Genomic DNA, 22,438 nt, shown 5'->3' with positions numbered 1-22,438 from the left:
TTACAATGAAAACAAATCAGATGACCATCACTAAATAAAGAGTACTTTTATAGGAAAAGTATGGAAAAACAAGGTTGTTAAAGCGACAGACACCACATGTTTTTTTATAGGCATAGTATATCAGCACTTCATTGCAAAAGATATGGATACCAAATAATAATACCAAATGCTGGGCACAAGTACAGTGTGATGTAGTACCTACATCCATATGGTGTAAGGGGTTAAACAATAGATGGTAAATGTCCATATATAATACTTAAAGGGACAGCCTTCACCAACATTTTTATTGTTTAAAAATATAGATAATCTTTTTATTATCCCTTCCCCAGTTTTGCATAACCAACACAGTTATATTAATATACTTTTTACCTCTGTGATTAAATTGTGTGAGGGTGACAAGACACATGAAAGTATGTCTGCAGTTTATAAACAGCATTTCAATGTCTCAGCTAAGATATTGAAAATGTTTTGTGGTCAGATGAGACTAACAGAGCTTTTTGGCCACAGTTCATATGTTGTGTGTGGCTCAAATGAGACACTGCTAATTCCTCTACAAACACTATCCATATAGTGAAGTATAGTGGTGGTAGCTTCACCCCGTAGGGGTGATTTTCATCACCAGGAACTGAGAATCTTGAATTGATGGAAAAATGGAAGGAGAAAAATACAGGACAATACTGCAGGAGAGCCTTTTTTCTTCTGCTAAAAAGCTAAAGTTTGGGAGAAAGTTTGCCTTTCAGAAGGACTATCCCAAGCATACGGCAAAAGCAACTTTGGAACAGATCAAGAACAAAAATGTGAATATTCTGTAGTGGCCCAGTGAAAGCCTAATCTCAGTCCTATTGAGAATCCATGGCACTATTTGAAATTAGATGTCTACAAAATTCACCCATCATTTTATTGGAACATCTGCCAATAAGAATAGACAAAAATGACTCCCAACCAGAGTGTAAAGCTGGTAGATACGTAACCCAAAAGACATAAAGCTGTTATTAGAGCAAAGAGTGTCTCAACTAAATATTAACTTCTTAATGGCAGCATGTTCATTTTCACACTAAGGGGATAAATAGCTTGGCTTTCGCTGATCGTGGTGAGACCATATTATTGCCAAATGCCTCCTGGAGTGTGTAGTAATAGGTGCATCTCACTGCATTTTGGCAAGACTTGCACTCTTAAAGGGCTGAATCCCCCTTAAGGATACACAAATTACAGGTACGTCCGTGTCATTAAGGGGTTAATATCAGGGTTTGAAAACTTATGCTACCAGCAGATTTCAGTTTTTCTTTTAAATATCTACTCAGAAATACCTCATTTTGGCTTTAAACTAAACTCTTTGAGCAGATAAATTTGGAATAAAATTATTGTTTGGGAAAATATGAGCATGTATTATTTGCAATGCAGAAATAAAATGATAATTTTCAAGGGGTCTAAATACTTTTGCAAGGCATAATATATACAAGCTGCTATCTAAAAAACAAAAAAAACTAGATAATTTTATTTAAGAACAAAATAGAGCAAAACATAAAGACACACTCCAATTTACATATATTGGATACATAAAGGCTTTACCATATTAAAAGGCAATCTTTTCACCATTGATTAAACCACAATCAAAGTACAATTAAACATCTATTCAAACGTTTTCAGTACTTGCACTAAAGAGCTGAAGACACAAAGTTGTTAGTATACATGATAGTAGCAAACATAATTGCTCTCAGTAAATAAATAAAAGAGAGACACAAAATAATAGAAAATTAATACTGAGTTTATGATTGTGAGTTTGTTTCTCGGCAGATGAATTGCTGAGGGCAAAGCTGTTGGCATCTATCCTGTATACTTACAACTTTGTGCCTTCTGAAATTGCTATGTAAACATATTTTTATAAACCTCTATGGCCGCCTATAGCTGTAGGCATTTTTTTCATACTAAAACTTTTGTGTGTGGTCTCAGAGTATTTGTTGACATCAGTGGAGCTTGCAGAGCAGGGATGCTGGAGCACGTTTTGTTCTTGGGGCAAGTGGTTGAGCATCTGATTTGCTGTACTGTCCACAAACAGTATGAAAGAAACTGCCTCATGCTATGGGTAGCCATTAGGGTTGCCATCTTTCTTAGAAAAAAATTTACCCGTCCCGCTAATTAGCAGAAATCTGCATAAATAATTAGGCAGCACAAATTAGAAACTAAAGGACTGGTTTTAAATGATTATTTGTTTTTAATTAGACTGCAACACACTTAAAGGGATAGTCCAGCCAAAATTGGAATCCACATGGAGCTATGTCCGTTTTGAATAGAAGCATTTTTGTAATATACATGCATTAGCAAAAATGCTTCTAATTAAAGCTATAACTGTTTCAAATGTGTATTTAAGTATGCACCGTGCACCAGCATTTTGTACACAGCACTTGCTCAGAGAGCCTAAGGTGCTTGTACCACCTGGCAATAACTCAATTTGATATCTGACAGCTACAATATTTAAAATGCTCGTGCTTTGAGAATATCTACCTATGCTTCACATGCACGTTCAGAGAAAATGTTTAATACTAAAACAGTGATAACTTTTACTATAAACATTTTTGCTAATGTATGTATAGTGCAAATATGTTTCTATTTAAAGATGTAATTCATCTATGTGCAGTTACATTTTGACCGGAATGTCCCTTAAATGAAGGTGACAGGGCATTTATTTCTATGGTTTATTTTTTATTTTCTACTTATACCTGAACCTTAAAAATATCGACCATAGATTAGATTACAAGTGGAACACAAAAATATCAGCTCTATTGTACGCTAACACTACTCAAGTTTAATCAATAGTGCTTTTAATTTTACACTCATATTATAATTTAAAAGTAATATATTTACTTGTTTGGGAAGAATATATATATATAACAATTATAAAAAATAATGCATAGACATATGACATAAATTATAACTGCTCAGATATTTATCTAATTGGAATGGCAGGTGAGACATGTATCTTGGGACTTATGCGACTGATGACAATCTTTAGTTTCTTTTCTCCAACTCTCTTTTTCTCTCTTTTCCTTCATTCTTTTCTAAACTTCTTAAAATACAAAAAATGAGGCATTTGTTTTTTATTATATTGGACATTCAATAAATAATTGATATGTTTGTTTGAGATCAATATAGTAATTCTGTATTAGTCTTCACTTTTGTCTATATATTGTGTTTATATGATGTTCTATCGGTTCTATAACTTATGATTCCTCAAGAAAGAGATTTTTTAAAAAAAAGTAATATATTAACGCTTGAGAGAAAGTCTAGGGATTGCTAACATCTCTAAAACTCTGCACACATACATACAGTACATACACATATACATACAAAGACAGACATATATATATTTATATATTTTTTATATATATATATATATATATATATATACTGTATATATATATATATATATATATATATATATATATATATATATATATATATATATAAATAAATACACACAGACATACTAATAACACACCCTGCTCTATGTATTGCGCTCCTCTTGTAAGATAGCCCTGTGTTGGTAAAATACTTACCTGGTATCAACCTTGGCAGTCCTAGGGAGAGATGGAGAGCAGCCATGATGAGTATCAAATCATATTTACATAGTGATTACGTCTGCTAAATATACTGTTCATTCATGTTTTTCATATTTATTTATTTCCCAGGTAGTGGAATTTTCTCCCCAGATAATCTTGGACCATATTACTACAATAAAGATACTGATGAGGGACAGTTGGTGATTTCGCAACTCAGTTCACATCCAAGGAATTGTAACACACACCCACCCATCAAATGGGATTTATATGCATCGAAGATTAGACGGTTTCCACCTGGAAGCAATGTCTTCAATAAAACCATTTTTATTGATGAATTTACTGTTACTGAAATTAATAATCCTCAAGGAAATTACACAGTTTGTCACAATAATCTCTGCTGCCATTTAAGTTATAAAATGCTGAAAAAGCAAAGTGATGAAGTTTATATACTTGGAGCTTATGATGGTTTTCATGGACCCCGCAAAGTTTTCTATGTAGAGGTATGTCTTTTCTTACACTTTTTATTTTGATGTATATAAGGACAAGAGTACCTTAGCCTTATGTTTTATAGAGGAATGTAGTTAATTATTAATCGTGTGGTCTACTAGGTTCAGAGGTGAATATGGGGGTGGGACCTGCTTAGAACATTTACTATGCCAAAGTGATCAGTTATTCTGATGTATTGTCCACTTTAGCAGCCCATCTGGAGGAGCTGGTCATACAGGGAGGCGGACCAAAATGGAATGTCAGCAAGATTTGGGAGCTCTAAATGTGTGTACAGCCTAATCTAAGGGTGCATTAACTGCACTAGAAGTAAGTTTTTTGCGCGCATCGGGTTGTGCTCTTATTATGATTATATATAGGTATAGATATAAACAGATATATATGAATATCTATTTATACATTTTTATAAATGCATAGAACATATTCTGCTATGTGCAGAACATTGGAATGTGAAATGTATTTACAGTAAATACTCACTCTAACACTTTATAAATATGCTTTTTAATCTTTACATCTACTTAACTGCAAACAGCTCCAATGCACTTATATATATAAATAAAAAGAGAGAAGCGCTCAACCTGGATACAAACAATAGCATAATAGCTTGTTCTATGGCTAGTTACCACCCAAGAAGCAGCCTCTTTTTGATAAACATGTGCCTTTCACAGAGAAGAACTTTCCTGACTTCACAGTACAGTCCAGCCCCGAAATACCAGGCAATCCCTCTCTGAAAAAGAGAAACAGCAAAACCCCAGACGTAAATTTTGGCCTATTGTGGGCCTCGTCAGTGAGGTGCAGCCATATCCCTCTAGGCACACTGAGCAACTGGTCCACGTCTGGATTCCCGCATCACACTTAGGGAGACTTCCCAAAATGTCATAATTTGCATAAATAAAAACAGAGAAGCGCTCAACCTGGATATGAACAATAGCATAATAGCTTGTTCTATGGCTAGTTACCACCCAAGAAGCAGCCTCTTTTTGCTCAACATGTGTCTTTCACAGAGAAGAACTTTCCTGAAGCATATCAGTCTGATCCTGACTTCACAGTACAGTCCAGCCCCGAAATACCAGGAAATCCCTCTCTGAACGAGAGAAACAGCAAAACCCCAGACGTACGTTTTGGCCTATTGTGGGCCTCGTCAGTGAGGTGCAGCCATATCCCTCTAGGCGCACTGAGCAACGGGTCCACATCTGGATTCTCGCATCACACTTAGGGAGACTTCTCAAAATGTCATAATTGTCATAATCCTCAAGGAAATTACACAGTTTGTCACAATAATCTCTGCTGCCATTTAAGTTATAAAATGCTGAAAAAGCAAAGTGATGAAGTTTATATACTTGGAGCTTATCATGGTTTTCATGGACCCCACAAAGTTTTCTATGTAGAGGTATGTCTTTTCTTACACTATATAAAATATCAAACAGATTTTTATTTTGATGTGCATAAGGACAAGAGTACCTTAGCCTTATGTTTTATAGAGGAATGTAGTTAATTATTAATCGTGTGGTCTACTAGGTTCAGAGGGGAATATGGGGGTGGGAACATTTACTATGCCAAAGTGATCAGTTATTCTGATGTATTGTCCACTTTAGCAGCCCATCTGGAGGAGCTGGGCATACAGAGAGGCAGGCAAAATGGAATGTCAGCAAGATTTGGGACAAGAGTAAAAGCTGCTTCTTATTATATGAGTTTATCAAGATATAGAATTATATGTGTAAAGAATGCTCCCCTGTGATAAAAAAAAAGCTCTAAATGTGTGTACAGCCTAATCTAAGGGTGCATTAACTGCACTAGAAGTAAGTTTTTTGCGCGCATCGGGTTGTGCTCTTATTATGATTATATATAGGTATAGATATAAACAGATATATTTGAATATCTATTTATACATTTTTATAAATGCATAGAACATATTCTGCTATGTGCAGAACATTGTGCAGAACATTGGAATGTGAAATATTTACAGTAAATACTCACTCTAACACTTTATAAATATGCTTTTTATTCTTTACATCTACTTAACTGCAAAGAGCTCCAATGCACTTATATATATGTCTATGGGGCCAATTTATCAATTTAACTTAATGCCCCTTGTTTCCGGCGAAACAGAAGGAATCAGAAGTTATGAAGCAGCGGTCTAAAGACCGCTGCTCCATAACTTGTTTGCCTGAGGCTCTGAGGCCACGGACAGAAATCAACCTAAACGGATACGATCGGGTTGATTGACACCCCCTGCTAGCAGCGTATGCTGTTTGCATTTATCGATGTGCGGCGGACATGATACGCTACTCGTATCATGTCCACTTGTACATTGATAAATATGCCTCTATATATGTGTACATATGTATTCATGTGTTTATATGTGTATATATATCTGTAAACACATAAATACACAAATAAATACATATGTATATATATATATATATATATAAAAACATACATACATATATATATATCTTTAGGCATGTGTATGTATGTATCTCTTTGTTAAAGCCCTTTGCCTGCCTTTTTTCTTCTAACACCTGAGATCTCCTATCTTTAAACCCTTTTGTGTGTAATATTTTTTTTTTTAATTATTTTACTAGATAGTGTTATTATGAGTGTAACTACACTTTGTAATGTATTTCTTATGTGTTTTGTGACACTTGTTTGTTTCACAAAACAGTTAACCAGAGCTCTGAAGTCGCATTAATCATTCTAGCACAATCGCATTTATTTTCAACTTCTAATACCATTGATAAGGCCAACGAGCGCACCCACCCGCGATAATCCCTTATCGCTTGCACACAAGCTTCACTTCTAATCTGACCCATTGTTTGTCAAGCAGATGCACTTAAGTGTGTACATCTGATAAACAGTTCCCTCCGGATTTGTCTTCACCGTGAATGAAGCAGAGATATCCAAGTGTATTATTAGCGCTAGTATTAGTATTTGAGTTTAACGAAGAACTTCAAAATTATATATTACACTATAATAGAAATATAATTAATGCAATGCGAGATTTGGAAGATGATAGTGAGTCTTGTTTATTGTAAATAAAATAGCAAATTACTGAAAATGATTTTTACTATATAGCTGTCTTGTTTACTGGGGCAGTATTACATGGGTGCTTAGAAGTGCTATGAATCCCCATTCATTACTGTATTGCTCCCAAACCTCAGAGGTGACCTTCATTTGCAAGGTAGTGCATTACCCCAGATTGTATGGTCTTTAGCTGCTCACTTTTGTTTTTTCTGTGTCTCTTGTCCACCCATGATTTTTTTTTTCATGCAGAAAAATCCAGTCAGTTTCAAAAGGGCAGGCAATTTTAGTTTCAAGAATTAAAGGGACAGTCTACTCCAGAATTTTTAATCTTAATAATCTTTTATTGAGGTTTTGCAAAATGACAAAAAGAAAACATACAATAATTGTCACATGACATAAGTGGCAACATTTTCCATGAGTCACATTACAATGACATGAGTAAAAAAAATCAAGATGAATGTTAAACTATGAACTTTTGAAACCTCCATTTTATAGTTTTAGAAGCTTCCATAGACAACTAATTAGCCGACCGGTTATGGACCCTTTGATATAGGAAAAGCTAATGAGATATATTAGTTGTATTAGTGACCCCATTGGGTCTGACAACCCATAATAAGTTTGAAATATAATTGTAATACTAATAGTAAACTATAACTTCTTCAAACAGTTTTTCAGCGGGTAAGCACTGATTGAGGTCTATTAAACAATTGGATCAAACAAATAACCTTATATTATGAGGAGAAAGTCTATGTATTATTGAAGGTGTATGAGCTTATAATGCAGACAAATGTATTATAATTTGCATGGGAACATATTAGTCTGAAGCAGCCCTTCTCTAGAGAACAGGAGTGCCACGTGTAATCAAGGTTATATTTATATGTGTATGTGGCTTCCCCTGTATATAACTGCCTCCACAATGTGCTCATGGTACTTAGGCTAGTAAGAGGCACACATATTTAAGAGATTTAGTTTAAGGTGTAAGGAAGTAAAAATATTTTACTGCCTAGGTAAGAAAATACAAGAAATAGGCCAAACTGTTGAATGTAACAGGTTCGCAATGTCTCAACTTAGCTAAAGCAGTTCATTCTTGATGAACTTTGAGTAGAGTAAGTAAATTGTAAATATCCATAGTAGAGTAATTTAGTCAGTAGGATATAACAAGTACAACTTCATAAAGTTCAGGTGGTGCAGCCTGTTCACAAAGTCTGAACTGTCAGACTGAGCATTTCTAGCATGTACTGACATTAATATGTGATAATATGAGTATGAAACTATGAAGCTACGAACATCTAGACAGTAAGATCTACCAATACAGGGTCATAATGATGGGGAAGCATACTTATTCTCTACCACTGTGCAACCTCCACATATCTTAAACATCAGTCATAGGATCAACCTAAGTAAAGCTGTCTCAAACAAACAGTGCAATAAAATAAACAGCAAGATATTAAAGTGAACAGCAAGATATTAATCTCCACATAAAATCAGCATGAGTAAAGTTGAATCCTGTTATCAATAAAGTATGCAATGAGATATGAATCCACACTAGCATAAGTACAGCACTATATCTAACATATAAAGCAACTCAGCAGTTCTATAAATGTTCTACCTGTATCAATATGTATAGAACCAAAAAAGATAGTGTTTGGTTCCAGGGGGGAAGTTTAATATATGTTACACTGCAGTTCAGCAGGAAATAGTTAGTTGATGAGTAAGGCAGCTACACAGACATTAACTGTAACAAGAGCTGAAGTTTATGCATTCTGTTATAAGATGTTCTTTTAATAAATTTGTTAAAACTGCAACTGGAGTCTGAGAGCCTCTCTTATAAACAGCAACTTTATACACTACCGACATATAGCAGGATAGTGTCATGTTGCTCTAGCTATCAAAATAACAACTTAGCCAACACCAGTCCTTTCAGGAGCCGGAAGGCACAAGCCTACATTGGGAGATATATTCAGGGACCAATGAGATAAAGTCCTCCACTGTGCAGGTGGGTTCAAGCAGCTAAAGACATTGTAAGTGAACGATTCCAAAGCGATATATGTCCCGTGTCTCACAATACGTTTGGAGCCATAGCTTGTATTAGGCTGTCGGGAGCCCTAACGCTCACACTTCTCATATTGTATAAGCATTGCCGTATGTTAGGTGGCCGGCCACACCAGCCTGAGCTTCAGCATGGAAGGAATTAGTGGGAGGGTTTTTTGTTGCGCTGCATTATCTACTTCGTCTTTGTTTTGGTGAGTCCCTGATGTCAGTTCAGCTGGCATGAGGCCCAACTTTGCATCGCACTTTTCAGGCTGCAGAAGAAAGTACTGACTCTTGTCTGCTTCATGGTAAGTGGGTATTTTCTTCAGAATGGAGTGTTGTATGCTGCCGGAGATCATCCCATCCCTCCGCCATCTTAGTTATGTTGTTGCCCCCATGACCACATGGATCTCTGATAGCGTTTGTGAGATCAATAAAGTTGCTTTAGGTAAAATAGGTATGAAAGATTGATCCACAGCCACTCTAACCCCAGCGGCCAGGGGGGAGGGTTGATGAGACCTCTAGGAAAAGTCAGCACGGAGATTCTCGGCTGATTATTTCAGCTCTCTGAAGATGCAGCAATGATCCACACAGTATGCTAGAGTCACCTCAGTTTGAAATTGCTCGGAACCCTTATTAAAAGGCTCAATGGTATATATCAGCATAGATAATTGTTGAAATAGTAGGAATGTTCAGAGAGCTTTATCAATTGTGTCCTAGCATGGCTGCCACCAAGCCAAGCCCCTCTACTCCAGAATTTTTTTTGTTTAAAAAGATAGATAATCTCTTAATTACCCTTTCCCCAGTTTTGCATATGCAACATTGTTATGTTAATACACTTTTTACCTCTGTAATTACCTTGTATTTAAGCCTCTGCACACTGCCCCCTTATTTTAGTTCTTTTGACAGATTTGCACTTTAGCCAATTAGTGCAGCCTCCCAGGTAACTCCACATGCATGAGCACAATGTTATCTATCTGGTACACATGAACTAACGCCCTCTAGCTGTGAAAAACAGTCAAAATGCCCTGAGATAAGAGGCGGCCTTCAAGGGCTTATCAATTTGCATATGAGCCTACCTAGGTTTAGCTTTCAACATAGAATACCAAGATAACAAAGAAAATTTGATGATAAAAGTAAATTGGAAAGTTGTTTAAAATTGCATGCCCTATCTGAATCATGAAAGCTTAATTTTGATTTTACTGTCCCTTTAAGTGGTATTTTTAAAATGTATGATAGTTTTTCCAAAATCCTGCACTGAATTAACCTTTTTTTCATGAAAGCTTCCATCCATCAAACAGCTACTTAACATGTATAATGTAGCTGTACAGCATTTCTGGCTAGTTCCAATATGAATATAAGCAGCTTTTACTCAACCCCTTCATGCCAAAAAATCTTTCACCTAGATTACGAGTTTTGCGGTAACAGGGGTGCGGTGCTAATGAGCAGTTTTCCCTCACTGCTCACCTACAGACAACGCTGGTATTACGGGTTTTTAGAAACCCAGCGTTAGCTGCAGAAAAGTGAGCGGAGAGCAAAATTTTGCTCCACATCTCACCTCAATACCAGCGCTGCTTACGGTAGCGGTGAGCTGGCAAAACGTGCTCGTGCACAATTTCCCCATATGAATCAATGGGGGAGAGCCGGCTGAAAAAAAAACCTAACACCTGCAAAAAAGCAGCAAAAAGCTCCTAACGCAGCCCCATTGATTCCTATGGGGACATAAAATTTATGTCTACACCTTATACCCTAACATGAACCCCAAGTCTAAACACCCCTAATCTTACACTTATTAACCCCTAATCAGCCGCCCCCGACATCGCCGGCGCCTACATTATATTATTAACCCCTAATCTGCCGCTCCGGACACCGCCGCCCCCTACATTATACTTATTAACCCCTAATCTGCTGCCCCCAACATCGCCGACACCTACATTATATTTATTAACCCTAATCTGCCGCCCCCAACGTCGCCGCCACTATATAAAAGTTCTTAACCCCTAAACCTAAGTCTAACCCTAGCCCTAACACCCCCTAACTTAAATATAATTTAAATAAATCTAAATAAAATAACTACAATTAACTAAATTATTCCTATTTAAAACTAAATGCTTACTTATAAATAGTTACATTGTAGCTAGCTTAGGATTTATTTTTTATTTTACAGGCAACTTTGTATTTATTTTAACTAGGTAGAATAGTTATTAAATAGTTATTAACTATTTAATAGCTACCTAGTTAAAATAAAGTCAAATTTACATGTAAAATAAAACCTAACCTAAGTTACAATTACACCTAACACTACACTATAATTAAATTAATTCCCTAAACTAAATACAATAGAATAATTAAATACAATTTTCTAAAGTACGAAAAAAAAGCAAACACTAAATTACAGAAAATAATAAAATAATTATAAGTTTTTTAAACTAATTACACCTAATTTAATCCCCCTAATAAAATAAAAAAGCCCCCCAAAATAAAAAAAGCCCTACCCTATACTAAATTACAATTTTTTGCAGGGCATTGCCCCAAAGTAATCAGCTCTTTTACCTGTAAAAAAAATACAATACCCCCCCAACATTAAAACCCACCAACCTCACACCCAACCCTACCATAAAACACTAACCCCTTGAAGATCACCCTACCTTGAGAAGTCTTCACCCAATCGAGTTGAAGTCCTCAACGATGCCGGGTGAAGTGGTCCTCCAGACGGGCAGAAGTCTTCATCCAAGCCAGGAAGAAGATGTCCTCCAGACGGGCAGAAGTCTTCATTCAGATGGCATCTTCTATCTTCATCCATCTGGTGCGGAGCGGGTCCATCTTCAAGACATCCGACACGGAGCATCCTCTTCTTTCGACATCTTCTTACTAAATGACGGTTCCTTTAAGTGACGTCATCCAAGATGGCGCTTCTATCAGCCAATCGGAATTTAGGTAGAAAAAAACCTGTTGGCTGATGCAATCAGCCAATAGGATTGAGCTTGCATTCTATTGGCTGATCCAATCAGCCAATAGAATGCCAGCTCAATCCTATTGGCTGATTGGATCAGTTAATAGGATTGAACTTCAACGCTGCTTTTTAAGGCTAACGCAAGACTCCTAATCTAGGCGTTTGTGTCTTTAAAAGGATATAGAAGTGAAAAAATAAACGGGTCTATATTAGTAGGTCTGTTTATTCTTAGACTGTCCATCCTTTTCTTCTCTGATTAGCCACTTTTGAATATGAAAATAAAAAGCAAAATCATAGCATAAGGTTCTACCTCTAAAAAAAGGATACAGTAGTCTGATGCATTGTTCTTGGTTATTCTTGTATGGCTCCTTAGTTGCTGCCCCTATATACTATAAAATCTAAAGATCAATGTCATTTTTATAATTGTGTAATATGGAAGGGATTCATATATATCGTTATAACTCGTAATTTTTGTGATTTTTTTCAATTTCTGTTTTGGGTATTTGACTATTTTTTACCAATAATTTCCAGTCCACTTGAAGTGCACCTGTAAATGATTCAAATATAACTTAAAAAAACATATTTTTAATCCATGAAGCATGCACATAACTAAAATATGATCATCAGATTGTCAATTTATATTAGCAATTAAACCTCTGGATTTATTTTTTATTTTTTATAAAATGATGCAAAATTATATGAAATTGTCAATATCACACATCGTGAATTAAGACAAATGGATAAAATAAATTAACCTTCAATCAAAAAATAGGTAATGCTTACTCAATTATTTGTCATATTTTATTTTTACTTTGGCTACATTTGTTTTGGTTCAAATCACATTGAGAATCCTGTGAAAAGTTTGTTTCTTATAGCTTTTCATGTTTTTAACCAGATTTTCATATCATTTTTATATGCATAATTTGTGGATTTACAAAATTCAAATTATAACTCTTCAGTTGGATTGGAATGGTTTAGAAACTGAAACCCAAAATCAAATTTCTAAGGGCAAATTTATGGATTGGAATGGTTTTCTATTTAAAAACTGAATAAGCATTTGATTTATATTACAATTTGCAATATGATTTAATATGTTTTGAAACACATGTATTTTGGTTTTAGGTTTGTACATTATTGAAGTGTAAAAATGTGGATAATTGCACCGGAGATGAAGAAACGTCATCAACCAAATTTGAGTCATTTTCTCTCAGTGGTACTTTTGCAAGTTCCCATGTATTTCCTGAGGTGCTGCTTAGTGAGGTTACTTTGGCTCCTGGAATGTTTAAGGTACATATATTAGAACAGAATTCTGATATTTTATTAAGCCTGTTCCATTATTTTACACAGATATAATTTGGGTCAATAATAATGATGAATTTAAATCAACAGTAACAGCGTTAGTTTCTGAGAATGTTAGGTTTTTATAGAATTTATAATAATGCAATTGATGCACTTTCCAATCTTCCTTAAAGAGACAGTCTACACCTTAGTCATCTTAAAGTCTTACCTTAGATTAAGCTGCACATACTCTCCTGCAAACCTTTCTATATCATGCAGCAGGAATGGTAAAAAAGTTATTTTAACATGAATATAGTTTCTGAGTTTGAAATGGCTGCCAAGCTCCACCCACCAATGACATCACGATCTGGGCTGCATCTATGCACTATGCTGAATTGCATTGACAGTTGAATCCAACTAGTGAGCCTTTTGTAATTGAAAGCAATATGCAGCCCAGATTGTGATGTCATCAGTGGGTGGAGCTTTGCAGCCATTTCAAACTGGCCAGAAACAATATTAATATCAAAATAACTGTTTTACTGCTGAATGATAAAGAAAGGGTGCAGGAGGCTATTTGCCACTCAATCTAAGGTAAGACTTTAAGATGACTACCATGTAGACTGTCCCTTTAATCTTGTGTTACTGTCACAGGTTAGGAGAGCTTCCCACTGTCTCCCCATTAGGGCAAATGTCTCAGTCTCCAGGGTCTGTCCTTGCTCCACACACTACGCACGCTGACTCTACCCAACCCCTCAATGTCACACCCCACCCATAGCATAGGCCACATCCCTCCTTTTTGCTGCTTCAAGCCATTTGTGGGCCACTCTATACCAGTCCCCTTCACCTCCTTATCCTAGAAATCCTCTGTGAGATATCTGGATATATATGAATTAATGATGTTGCTAATTATTAAGAACAGCATTTTTCCTTAGGAAAGATGGCTACTTTATTTAGAAATCTAAATTTACAATGAATATTGCTAAAAATGCAAGTATAAACATAAGCAATGTATAATCATTCATGGAATTTCTCACTAGCCTGGTCTTTTACAGAGGGCAAGTGAAAAAAAATGTCTTTTTTTATCAATTGAGTGGTCAAGTGGTGTTTATTTCCCGGCTAGTAATCTGTTTTACCAGGGCTGGTAAATTACAGTGATACTGTTCGAGTCCTGCCAATAGATAGATTAGTGTGGATGTGGGTGTAGTTGCAAAACTTCACAAATATTGAGAAAACATTATTTATGCTTACCTGATAAATTATTTTCTTTCCTGGCATGGAGAGTACACAAATCCATTCAATTACTTGTGGGAATTCAACTCCTGGCCACTAGGTGGAGGCAAAGAACACCCTAGCAAAGCTTCAAGTATCCTCCCATAACCCACAATCCCCAGTCATCCAGCCAAGGAATTGTGGAAAGAGAAGACACAAAGGGTATAGAGGTGCCTGAGGTTTAGAAAATGACAAAAAGCCATCTTAAAATAAGGGCGGGAAGTGGACTCTCCATTCCAGAAAAGAAAATAATTTATCAGGTAAGCATAAATGATGTTTTCTTTCCAATGGCATGGAGAGTCCATGAATCCATTCAATTACTAGTGGGAAGAGACAGCCCTAATTGAGTGCACCGTAATCTTCGCTGGAGGCTGCTGTCCAGATGTCTTATAAGCCAATTGAAAAACTCTTCTCAACCATAAGGAGAGAGTAGATGAAGTGGCCTTCTGACCCCTCCGTTTACAAGAAAAGACAACAAAAAGAGCAGAAGATTGCCGAAAATCTTTCGTAGCCTGTAAATAGAACTTTAAAGCACACATAGCATCCAGATTGTGCAGCAACTGCTCCTTCTTAGAGGAAGGATTATGACAAAATGAAGGAACAACAATTTTTTGGTTAATATTGCTTTCCGAAACCACCTTATTTAGGAATCCTAATTTAGTACGGAAAACAGCCTTATCCGCATAAAGAATAAGATAAGGAGAATCACACTGTAGAGCCGAAAGCTCAGAAACTCTACGGGCAGAGGAAATTGCCAGCAGAAACAAAACATTTCAGGACAATAACTTAATATCAACAGAATGCAAAGGCTTAAATGGAGCCTGCTGCAGACCTTTATGAACCATATTAAAACTCCAAGGATGAGCAATTGACCTAAATACAGGCCTGATTCTAACCAAAGCCTGGACAAAAAATGAATATCTGTTAAAATTGCCAGACGCTTCTGTAGAAGAATCGACAGAGCCGAAATCTGACCCTTTCGGGTACTAAATGATAAACCCTTCTCCAGTCCCTCCTGAAGAAAGTACAGAATATGGGTAATTCTCACCAGACTCCAAGAAAGACCCCTAGATCCACACCAATGTAGGTATTTACGCCATACCTTGTAGTAATTCTTGCGAGTAACAGGCTTATGAGCTGGATTCATAGTTTAAATAACCTTCACAGAAAAACCTTGTCTGGACAAGACTAAGCGTTCAAACTCAAAGCAGTCAGCTTCAGAGAGACTAAGTTCGGATGGAGGAAGGGACCCTGAAGTAGAAGATCCTTCCTCAGAGGCAATTTCCATGGGGGAAATTACAACATCTTTCACTTGGTCCACAAACCAAGTTCTGCGAGGCCACACTGGAACTATTAGAATCACCAAAGTCTGCTCCTGTTTGATACGAGCTATCACCCGAGGAAGGAAGGCAACCAGAGGAAACAGATAAATTAGACCAAAATCACATGGTACTGCCAGGGCGTCTATGAGAGTTGCTTGAGGATCTCTTGATCTTGCTCCGTATTTTGGAAGCTTGCTATTTAGATGAGATGCCATCATATCCAGCTCCGGAACTCCCCATTTGAGGGTTAACATTGAGAAAACTTCCGGATGGAAAGCCCATTCCCCCGGATGAAATGTCTGCCTGTTTAGATAATCCGCTTCCTAGTTGTCAACCACTGGGATATGAATAGCAGAGAGATGACAATTGTGAAACTCTGCCCACTGAAGAATGCGAGTCACCTCCTTCATAGCTAACAAGCTCTGAGTTCCTCCTTGGTGGTTAATATACGCCACCAAAGTTATGTTGTCCGATTGGAATCTAATAAACCGGACTAAACTCAGTTGAGGCCAAGCTGTTAGTGTATTGAGCATTGCTCTCAATTCTAGGATATTTATAGGGAAAGCAGACTCCTCCTGAGTCCAAAGTCCCTGAGCTCTTAGGAACCTCCAAACTGCTCCCCAGCCTAACAGGCTGGCATCTGTGGTCACAATCTCCCAAGAAGGTCTCAGGAAACAAGTTCCCTGAGACAAATGGTCTTAGGAGATCCACTAAGACAGAGAAATCCTTGTCTGAGAGTCTAAAACTATCCTCTGAGAGAGTTCCGAGTGGTCTACGTTCCATTGACTAAGCATACATAACTGTAGAGGTCGCAGATGGAAGCCAGCAAATTGAATAATGTCCATGGATGCCACCATGAGACCAATTACTTCCATGCATACTGCCACTGATAGACAAACAGAGGACTGAAGAGAATGACAGGCCTCCAGAAGCTTGAATTTTCTGACCTCTGTCAAAAAAAATCTTCATAGATACTGAATCTATGATTGTCCCCAGATAACATACCCTGGTTCTTGGCACCAAGGAACTTTTCCCTAAATTCACCTTCCACCCGTGAAAACGGAGAATGGCTAACAGATAATCTGTATGGGATCTTGCTAACTGAAAAGATGGAGCTTGAACCAAGATATTGTCCAGGTAAGGAGCCACCGCAAACCCTAGAGATTTGGCCACAGCCAAAAGAGCCCCTAGTACTTTTGTAAAGATTTGAGGAGCAGTGGCGAGGCCAAAAGGGGAAGGGCTGCAAATTGGAAATGTTAATCCAAAAAAGCAAACCTCAGGAACTTGAAATGTTCCCTGTGGATAGGCACAGGAAGATACGCATCCTTTAGGTCTATGTTGGTCATAAATTGACCCTCCTGAACTAGAGGGAGAATAGAACGAATAGTCTCTATCTTGAGAAACTTGTTGAGAGACTTGAGGCCTAGAATGGGTCGAAAAGTTCCTTCCTTTTTGGGAACCACTAAAAGATTTGAATAAAATCCATGACTCTGTTCTGCTAGAGGAACTGGGATAATTACTTCCAGAGAGGACAGATCCCTTATGCAGTTTAAGAAGGCCTCTCTCTTTATCTGGTTTACAGGATAATCTTGATAATAGAAATCTGTCCCTGGGGGGACAAGACTTGAATCCTATCCTGTATCCCTGGGAGACTACATCCACTGCACAAGGATCTGGAATGTCGCGAATCCAAGCCTGCTGAAAGAAGGAAAGCCTGCCCATAACCTGATCCAGAACTGGATTCAGGGTGGCCCTTTCATGCTAACTTAGCATCAGCGGAAGGCTTTCTGGGTTGCTTACCCTTATTCCAGGGCTGGCTAGCTCTCCATGAAGTCTTGGCTTGCTCAGATTTAGAAGATGAGGAATATTTCTGACCCCTAAAGTTACGAAAGGAACGAAAATTAGAAGTCTGATGACCCTTGGGTCTATTCTTCTTATCCTGTGGTAAAAAAACTCCTTTTCCACCAGTAACCATGGAAATGATCTCTGCTAGACCAGGACCAAATAAAGTCTTACCCTTAAAAGGTAGAGACAGAAGCTTGGATTTGGAAGTCACATCCGCAGACCAAGACTTTAACCAAAGGGCTCTGCGGGCTAGTATCACAAAACTAGAAATCTTGGCTCCCAGCCTAACAACTTGCATCACAGATAAAAGTATAAGCCAGCTTTAGAGCCTTGATCCTGTGCTTGATCTCCTCTATAGTAGTCTCCGCTGAAATTAGATCAGGCTATGAGTCACACCAATAAGAGGCTGCACCAGCAACTGTCACAATACTAGCAACTGGTTGCCACTGCAAACCCTAATGAAGAAACATATTTCTTAAATAACCCTCCAGTTTTTTATCCATAGGGTCTCTAAATGAGAAACTATCCTCAAGATGAATAGTAGTTCTCTTTGCTAAGGTAGATACACAGTGCCCTCTACCCTAGTAAAAATGCGCCACAAATCTCGCACTGAATCAGTCAAGGGAAACATCCTTTTAAACACAGGAGACGGGTTAAAAGGAACACCCAGCTTCTCCCATTCCTGCGATATAATGTCAGACATGTGATCTTGAACAGGAAAAACCTCCACAGATTTAGGTTTAACATCAAAAACACTATTCAGTTTATTAGTTTTTTTAGGAGCCTCTGCAATTGTTTTAGAGTCATCCAAAGTACCTAAAACCTCCTTCAAAAGTAGATGGAGATGCTCCAGTTTAAATCTAAAATTAACCTCAGAATCTACTGTACTAGGAACTGCAGATTCCGAATCAGAGATCTCGCCCTCAGAAGTTGCAGAGAAATGATCCTTTCTAGATAATTGAGAAAGACTAACCAAATCAGTCTTGGCAGAATCAGAACCCATAGAAATGTTCTTAGATTTCCTCTTCCTTTTACCAGAACTAGGTAAAGCACTTAGGGCTGCAGAAACTGCAGAAGTCAACTGTGCAACAAAATCTTTAGTCAAACAAACACTCCCAGAGACTGACTGAGAGGAACCGCAGGGCACTGTATGTGAATCTATCAAAGACTTGGAAATGTTAGAAGAAAGCTGAGACAACCCCTGAACAGCATTATCTTGAGAAAAAAAGAAGGCTCAGATAAGGAATCCTTATCTTTAGGTAATAAAACCTTAATAAATCAAGGGGAAACAAAATTGCACAGGAGGTATAACCTGGGTATCTCCACAATAAAGACATTTATCAAATGACAGAAAAGGCTTGGGATTGGCGCCCTTAATTTCCCTTATACTCTAATTTCTATGTAAATAATTAGAATACATTTCTAAGCATAGATAAATAATTCTTAAAACTGGCACCTCTACACCCCAGCCATGCTGGAGAGACTTACCCAACCGGTAACCAGGTATCCAATCCACACCAGCAGATAAAACAATCCTGTTCAAACTGCAGATCCTATAAAGCTTCAAACATCAGAGAGAAGCGACATGCAGAAAAAAACCTAGAACTTTAATCCAGAAAATCCAGAATCCAGAAAATCCATTCTGTCCCCTTGAAAATCTGGCTTCCAAGAAGCCGGCTAGAAACAAACCTTCAGCACTCAGGAAGTAACTGAGAGGTCACATAATGGCAAATTCAAAAGTGAGATGCAGTAAAAAGAACTGCCAACAACTTCCTTAAAGAGATATTACCCAAACAAAATAAAAGGTAAACTTGTGCAAACAAATCCTGATAGCCAAAATAAAAAAGCCTTCAAATGGCAGAACAGTGCCTTGAACTGCTGCCCACGAAATCCCCAATCTTTAAAAGGGATATTCAGTCCCATAAGGATCCACCTTGTTCTCTAAGTATCTATTTTTGTTTTTAAAACAAGGAACCCTTAAGTGCTGCCTCCTTCTCACCTAGAAGGTAAAATCACTTACCTTTGGATCTGCTGTAGAGCAGGTACAGCAAACAGGTGTGACAGAATTCTCACTGACATAGATCTGTAGATAAAGAAAAAACAGAGTAACCAACCCTGGTTTTCTATATAGGGGTAGCAAAAATGTTGGAAGGTAAGCAAAGACCACCTTGTCGTCTTCCAACTGCTATAAGCCACCATTACTCTAGCTAAAGAGAATTACATGGACACAGCATAACCCCAATCCTTGCTTGCAGGGAAAGGTACCCATTAAAGGATTAACAACTTGATTTCTTCAGACACCTTCTTCGCACCTACAATGTTACACAGGCAAAGAATTACTGAGGATTGTGGGAAATGTGAGGATACTTGAAGCTTTGCTGGGGTGTTCTTTGCCTCCACCTGGTGGCCAGGAGTTGAATTCCCACTAGTAATTGAATGGATTTGTGGACTCTCCATGCCATTGGAAAGAAATTCAGGATGCTGATATTTTAGGTAGAGAGAACTAAAAAATATGCAAATGAGGTAGAAAAGAAGCAGAAAAGAAAAGCCTAAGAGCAACGGACAGCAGAGACAGAAACATTTGAAATGTAGTATTAAATTGATACAATGTGCAATATTTGCTTCTAATAACTCTTTCTTTCCTTCACTCTAGGTATTGAAAGATGGACGTCTTGTGAGTCTCCCTAATATATCTTCCAAACCACTTTTGAGCGTCAGTCTTTTAGGAAGAAACTATAAAAGGGATCCAGAAGGAATAAATGTATCTTTGTTAACTAGAAAAAGTAAACAAAACTGAAGGAATTACAGTCCATACATATGTGTGCTAAGGTGTTAAGGAAAAGCTATTTTTAGAAGTTATATTCAAAAAAAAAATGAACACACCTTAAAATTCTGCATTAAAGCATTTTTGAACAGCTGGAATTCAAATAATATTGTCATTGTTTACATGTTACCATGGTCCATAGCTAATTGATGAAGAAAGACTTTGCTAGCCACTTCAATGACAAAATCGACTCCATCAGAAACTAAATCAGCTCTCAACATACTTCCATTCTCTCACCCCCTCAAATGCTTGCAATCAACCATAACCCACATAGCCATAAACTTAGTTATTTCTCCCCTGTTACTGAGGAAGAAGTTTCTGCACTTATACTGCGCTCTCACCTCACTTCCTGTCCCCTTGACCCTATCCCCTCATAGCTACTCCCCTCCCTCTCTTCTACCCTTACCACCATACTAACACACATTTTTTTTAATTTTTTTTTAAATAATTCTTTTTATTAAGGAAAAAACAAATCATCACATAATGTCATACTGTCTTGAGCCACACAAGGTACATTGTAACATAAAAACTTCCATATATATGTATTCCAACATCATACATAAAAAGGTAAGTCAAAAATAAATCCAAAACATATATGTACACAAGACAGCAACTAACATCATCTCTACTATAGTATTACCATAAAGCAGCTTTTATAACATTTCCTAATCAATTTTAGTGTTGCAATACTATATATTATAGATTTCCTAATTATTCCAAAGATAGACCAAGGGTGTATTGTAACACCGTGGAAGAAAGACCTGAAGAGAAAAAAGAAAAAGAAAGAAAGAAAGCAAAGAAGAGAGAAAAAAAAAAAGGGAAAAAGGGGACCCCGACCCCCCCCCCCTCAGATTGATAATCCTCACCCCAACCCCGCCATTGCAGGGTCCACTGGGCTTTTAACCCTCTCTATAATTCCTTATCCATGTATGAGGGAATGTTCCCAGTATCACCAGTTCTGCAAAGTTGATCGAAGAAAGGAAGGGGGACAAAATTTGCTTCTGGACTGGAGTTGGGAATGTTGCAATCACGGAGGCCCATCCAATCAAAAAAAATTTGATTCTGGACTCCTTTACATGTTGTAGATGAAATGATTCATAAATAATTTGTTCTCTAATACCTTTCAATATAGAGGCCAAACTAGGAGCTTTAACAGACATCCAGTTCTTAAAAATAATGTGTCTAGTGGTAAGTATGATAGTATTAACTATGCGTCTATCTATATTCAATCTAACATCAGTAACCAAAAAAATAATGTCTTCTAGAGAAAGGGAGTGTGATACCTTTAAAACCCTATTTACCCAAAATTGTATTTTATACCACAACTGTCGAATCTTTGGACAAAACCATAACATATGAGCCAGATCCGCACAAGGGCATGAACATCTATAGCAGGCTGCACCTTGTTCTGGATAGAATCTGGATAATTTAGCTGGCGTTAGATAGAAATTATTGATTAATTTTACATGAGATTCTTTCCAACCCACTGATATAGGATAACTAGAAGCCTAAGAGAGGCTGACTACAATCTTCACTGTATCAATCGTTTCAATAGTCGACCTCCAAGAAGTACAAAGTTTATCCATAGCTAGAATACCTTGTTTGAACTTCAATCGAATGTCTCGTCTGACTTATACTAACCAGTTATATGGTAATAATTACAAACTGTTTGACTGCTTTGTATAAGTAAATGCATGGTCATTGCCCCATAAGAGCAATATAAATGGAGGAAGGTGGGTATTAAGCAGGCCCTCATCCATTTAGCATTGATCACACTAAAAAAAAACACCATTTGCTCTGTTCAAACCCAGCTCTTTTGAAAATGCCCTGA

General features: G+C 37.3%; 1 protein-coding gene across 1 annotated transcript in view; it reads left to right on the top strand.

The window, feature by feature from the left end:
* LOC128656791 (pantetheinase) overlaps positions 1-20,714 on the top strand; it is a 55,506-nt gene extending 34,792 nt beyond the window's left edge. Inside the window, exons 5-7 of the mRNA XM_053710944.1 lie at positions 3,687-4,057; positions 13,192-13,356; positions 20,437-20,714. Of these exons, the coding sequence (XP_053566919.1) occupies positions 3,687-4,057; positions 13,192-13,356; positions 20,437-20,580 (680 nt within the window). The 3' untranslated portion in view covers positions 20,581-20,714. The remainder of the gene's footprint in view (positions 1-3,686; positions 4,058-13,191; positions 13,357-20,436) is intronic.
* Positions 20,715-22,438: the final 1,724 nt, after the last annotated feature.

The sequence above is a fragment of the Bombina bombina genome, chromosome 4, assembly GCF_027579735.1.
Source record: "Bombina bombina isolate aBomBom1 chromosome 4, aBomBom1.pri, whole genome shotgun sequence".
Lineage (NCBI taxonomy): Eukaryota > Metazoa > Chordata > Amphibia > Anura > Bombinatoridae > Bombina > Bombina bombina.
This window is presented reverse-complemented; position numbering and strand designations above follow the sequence as displayed.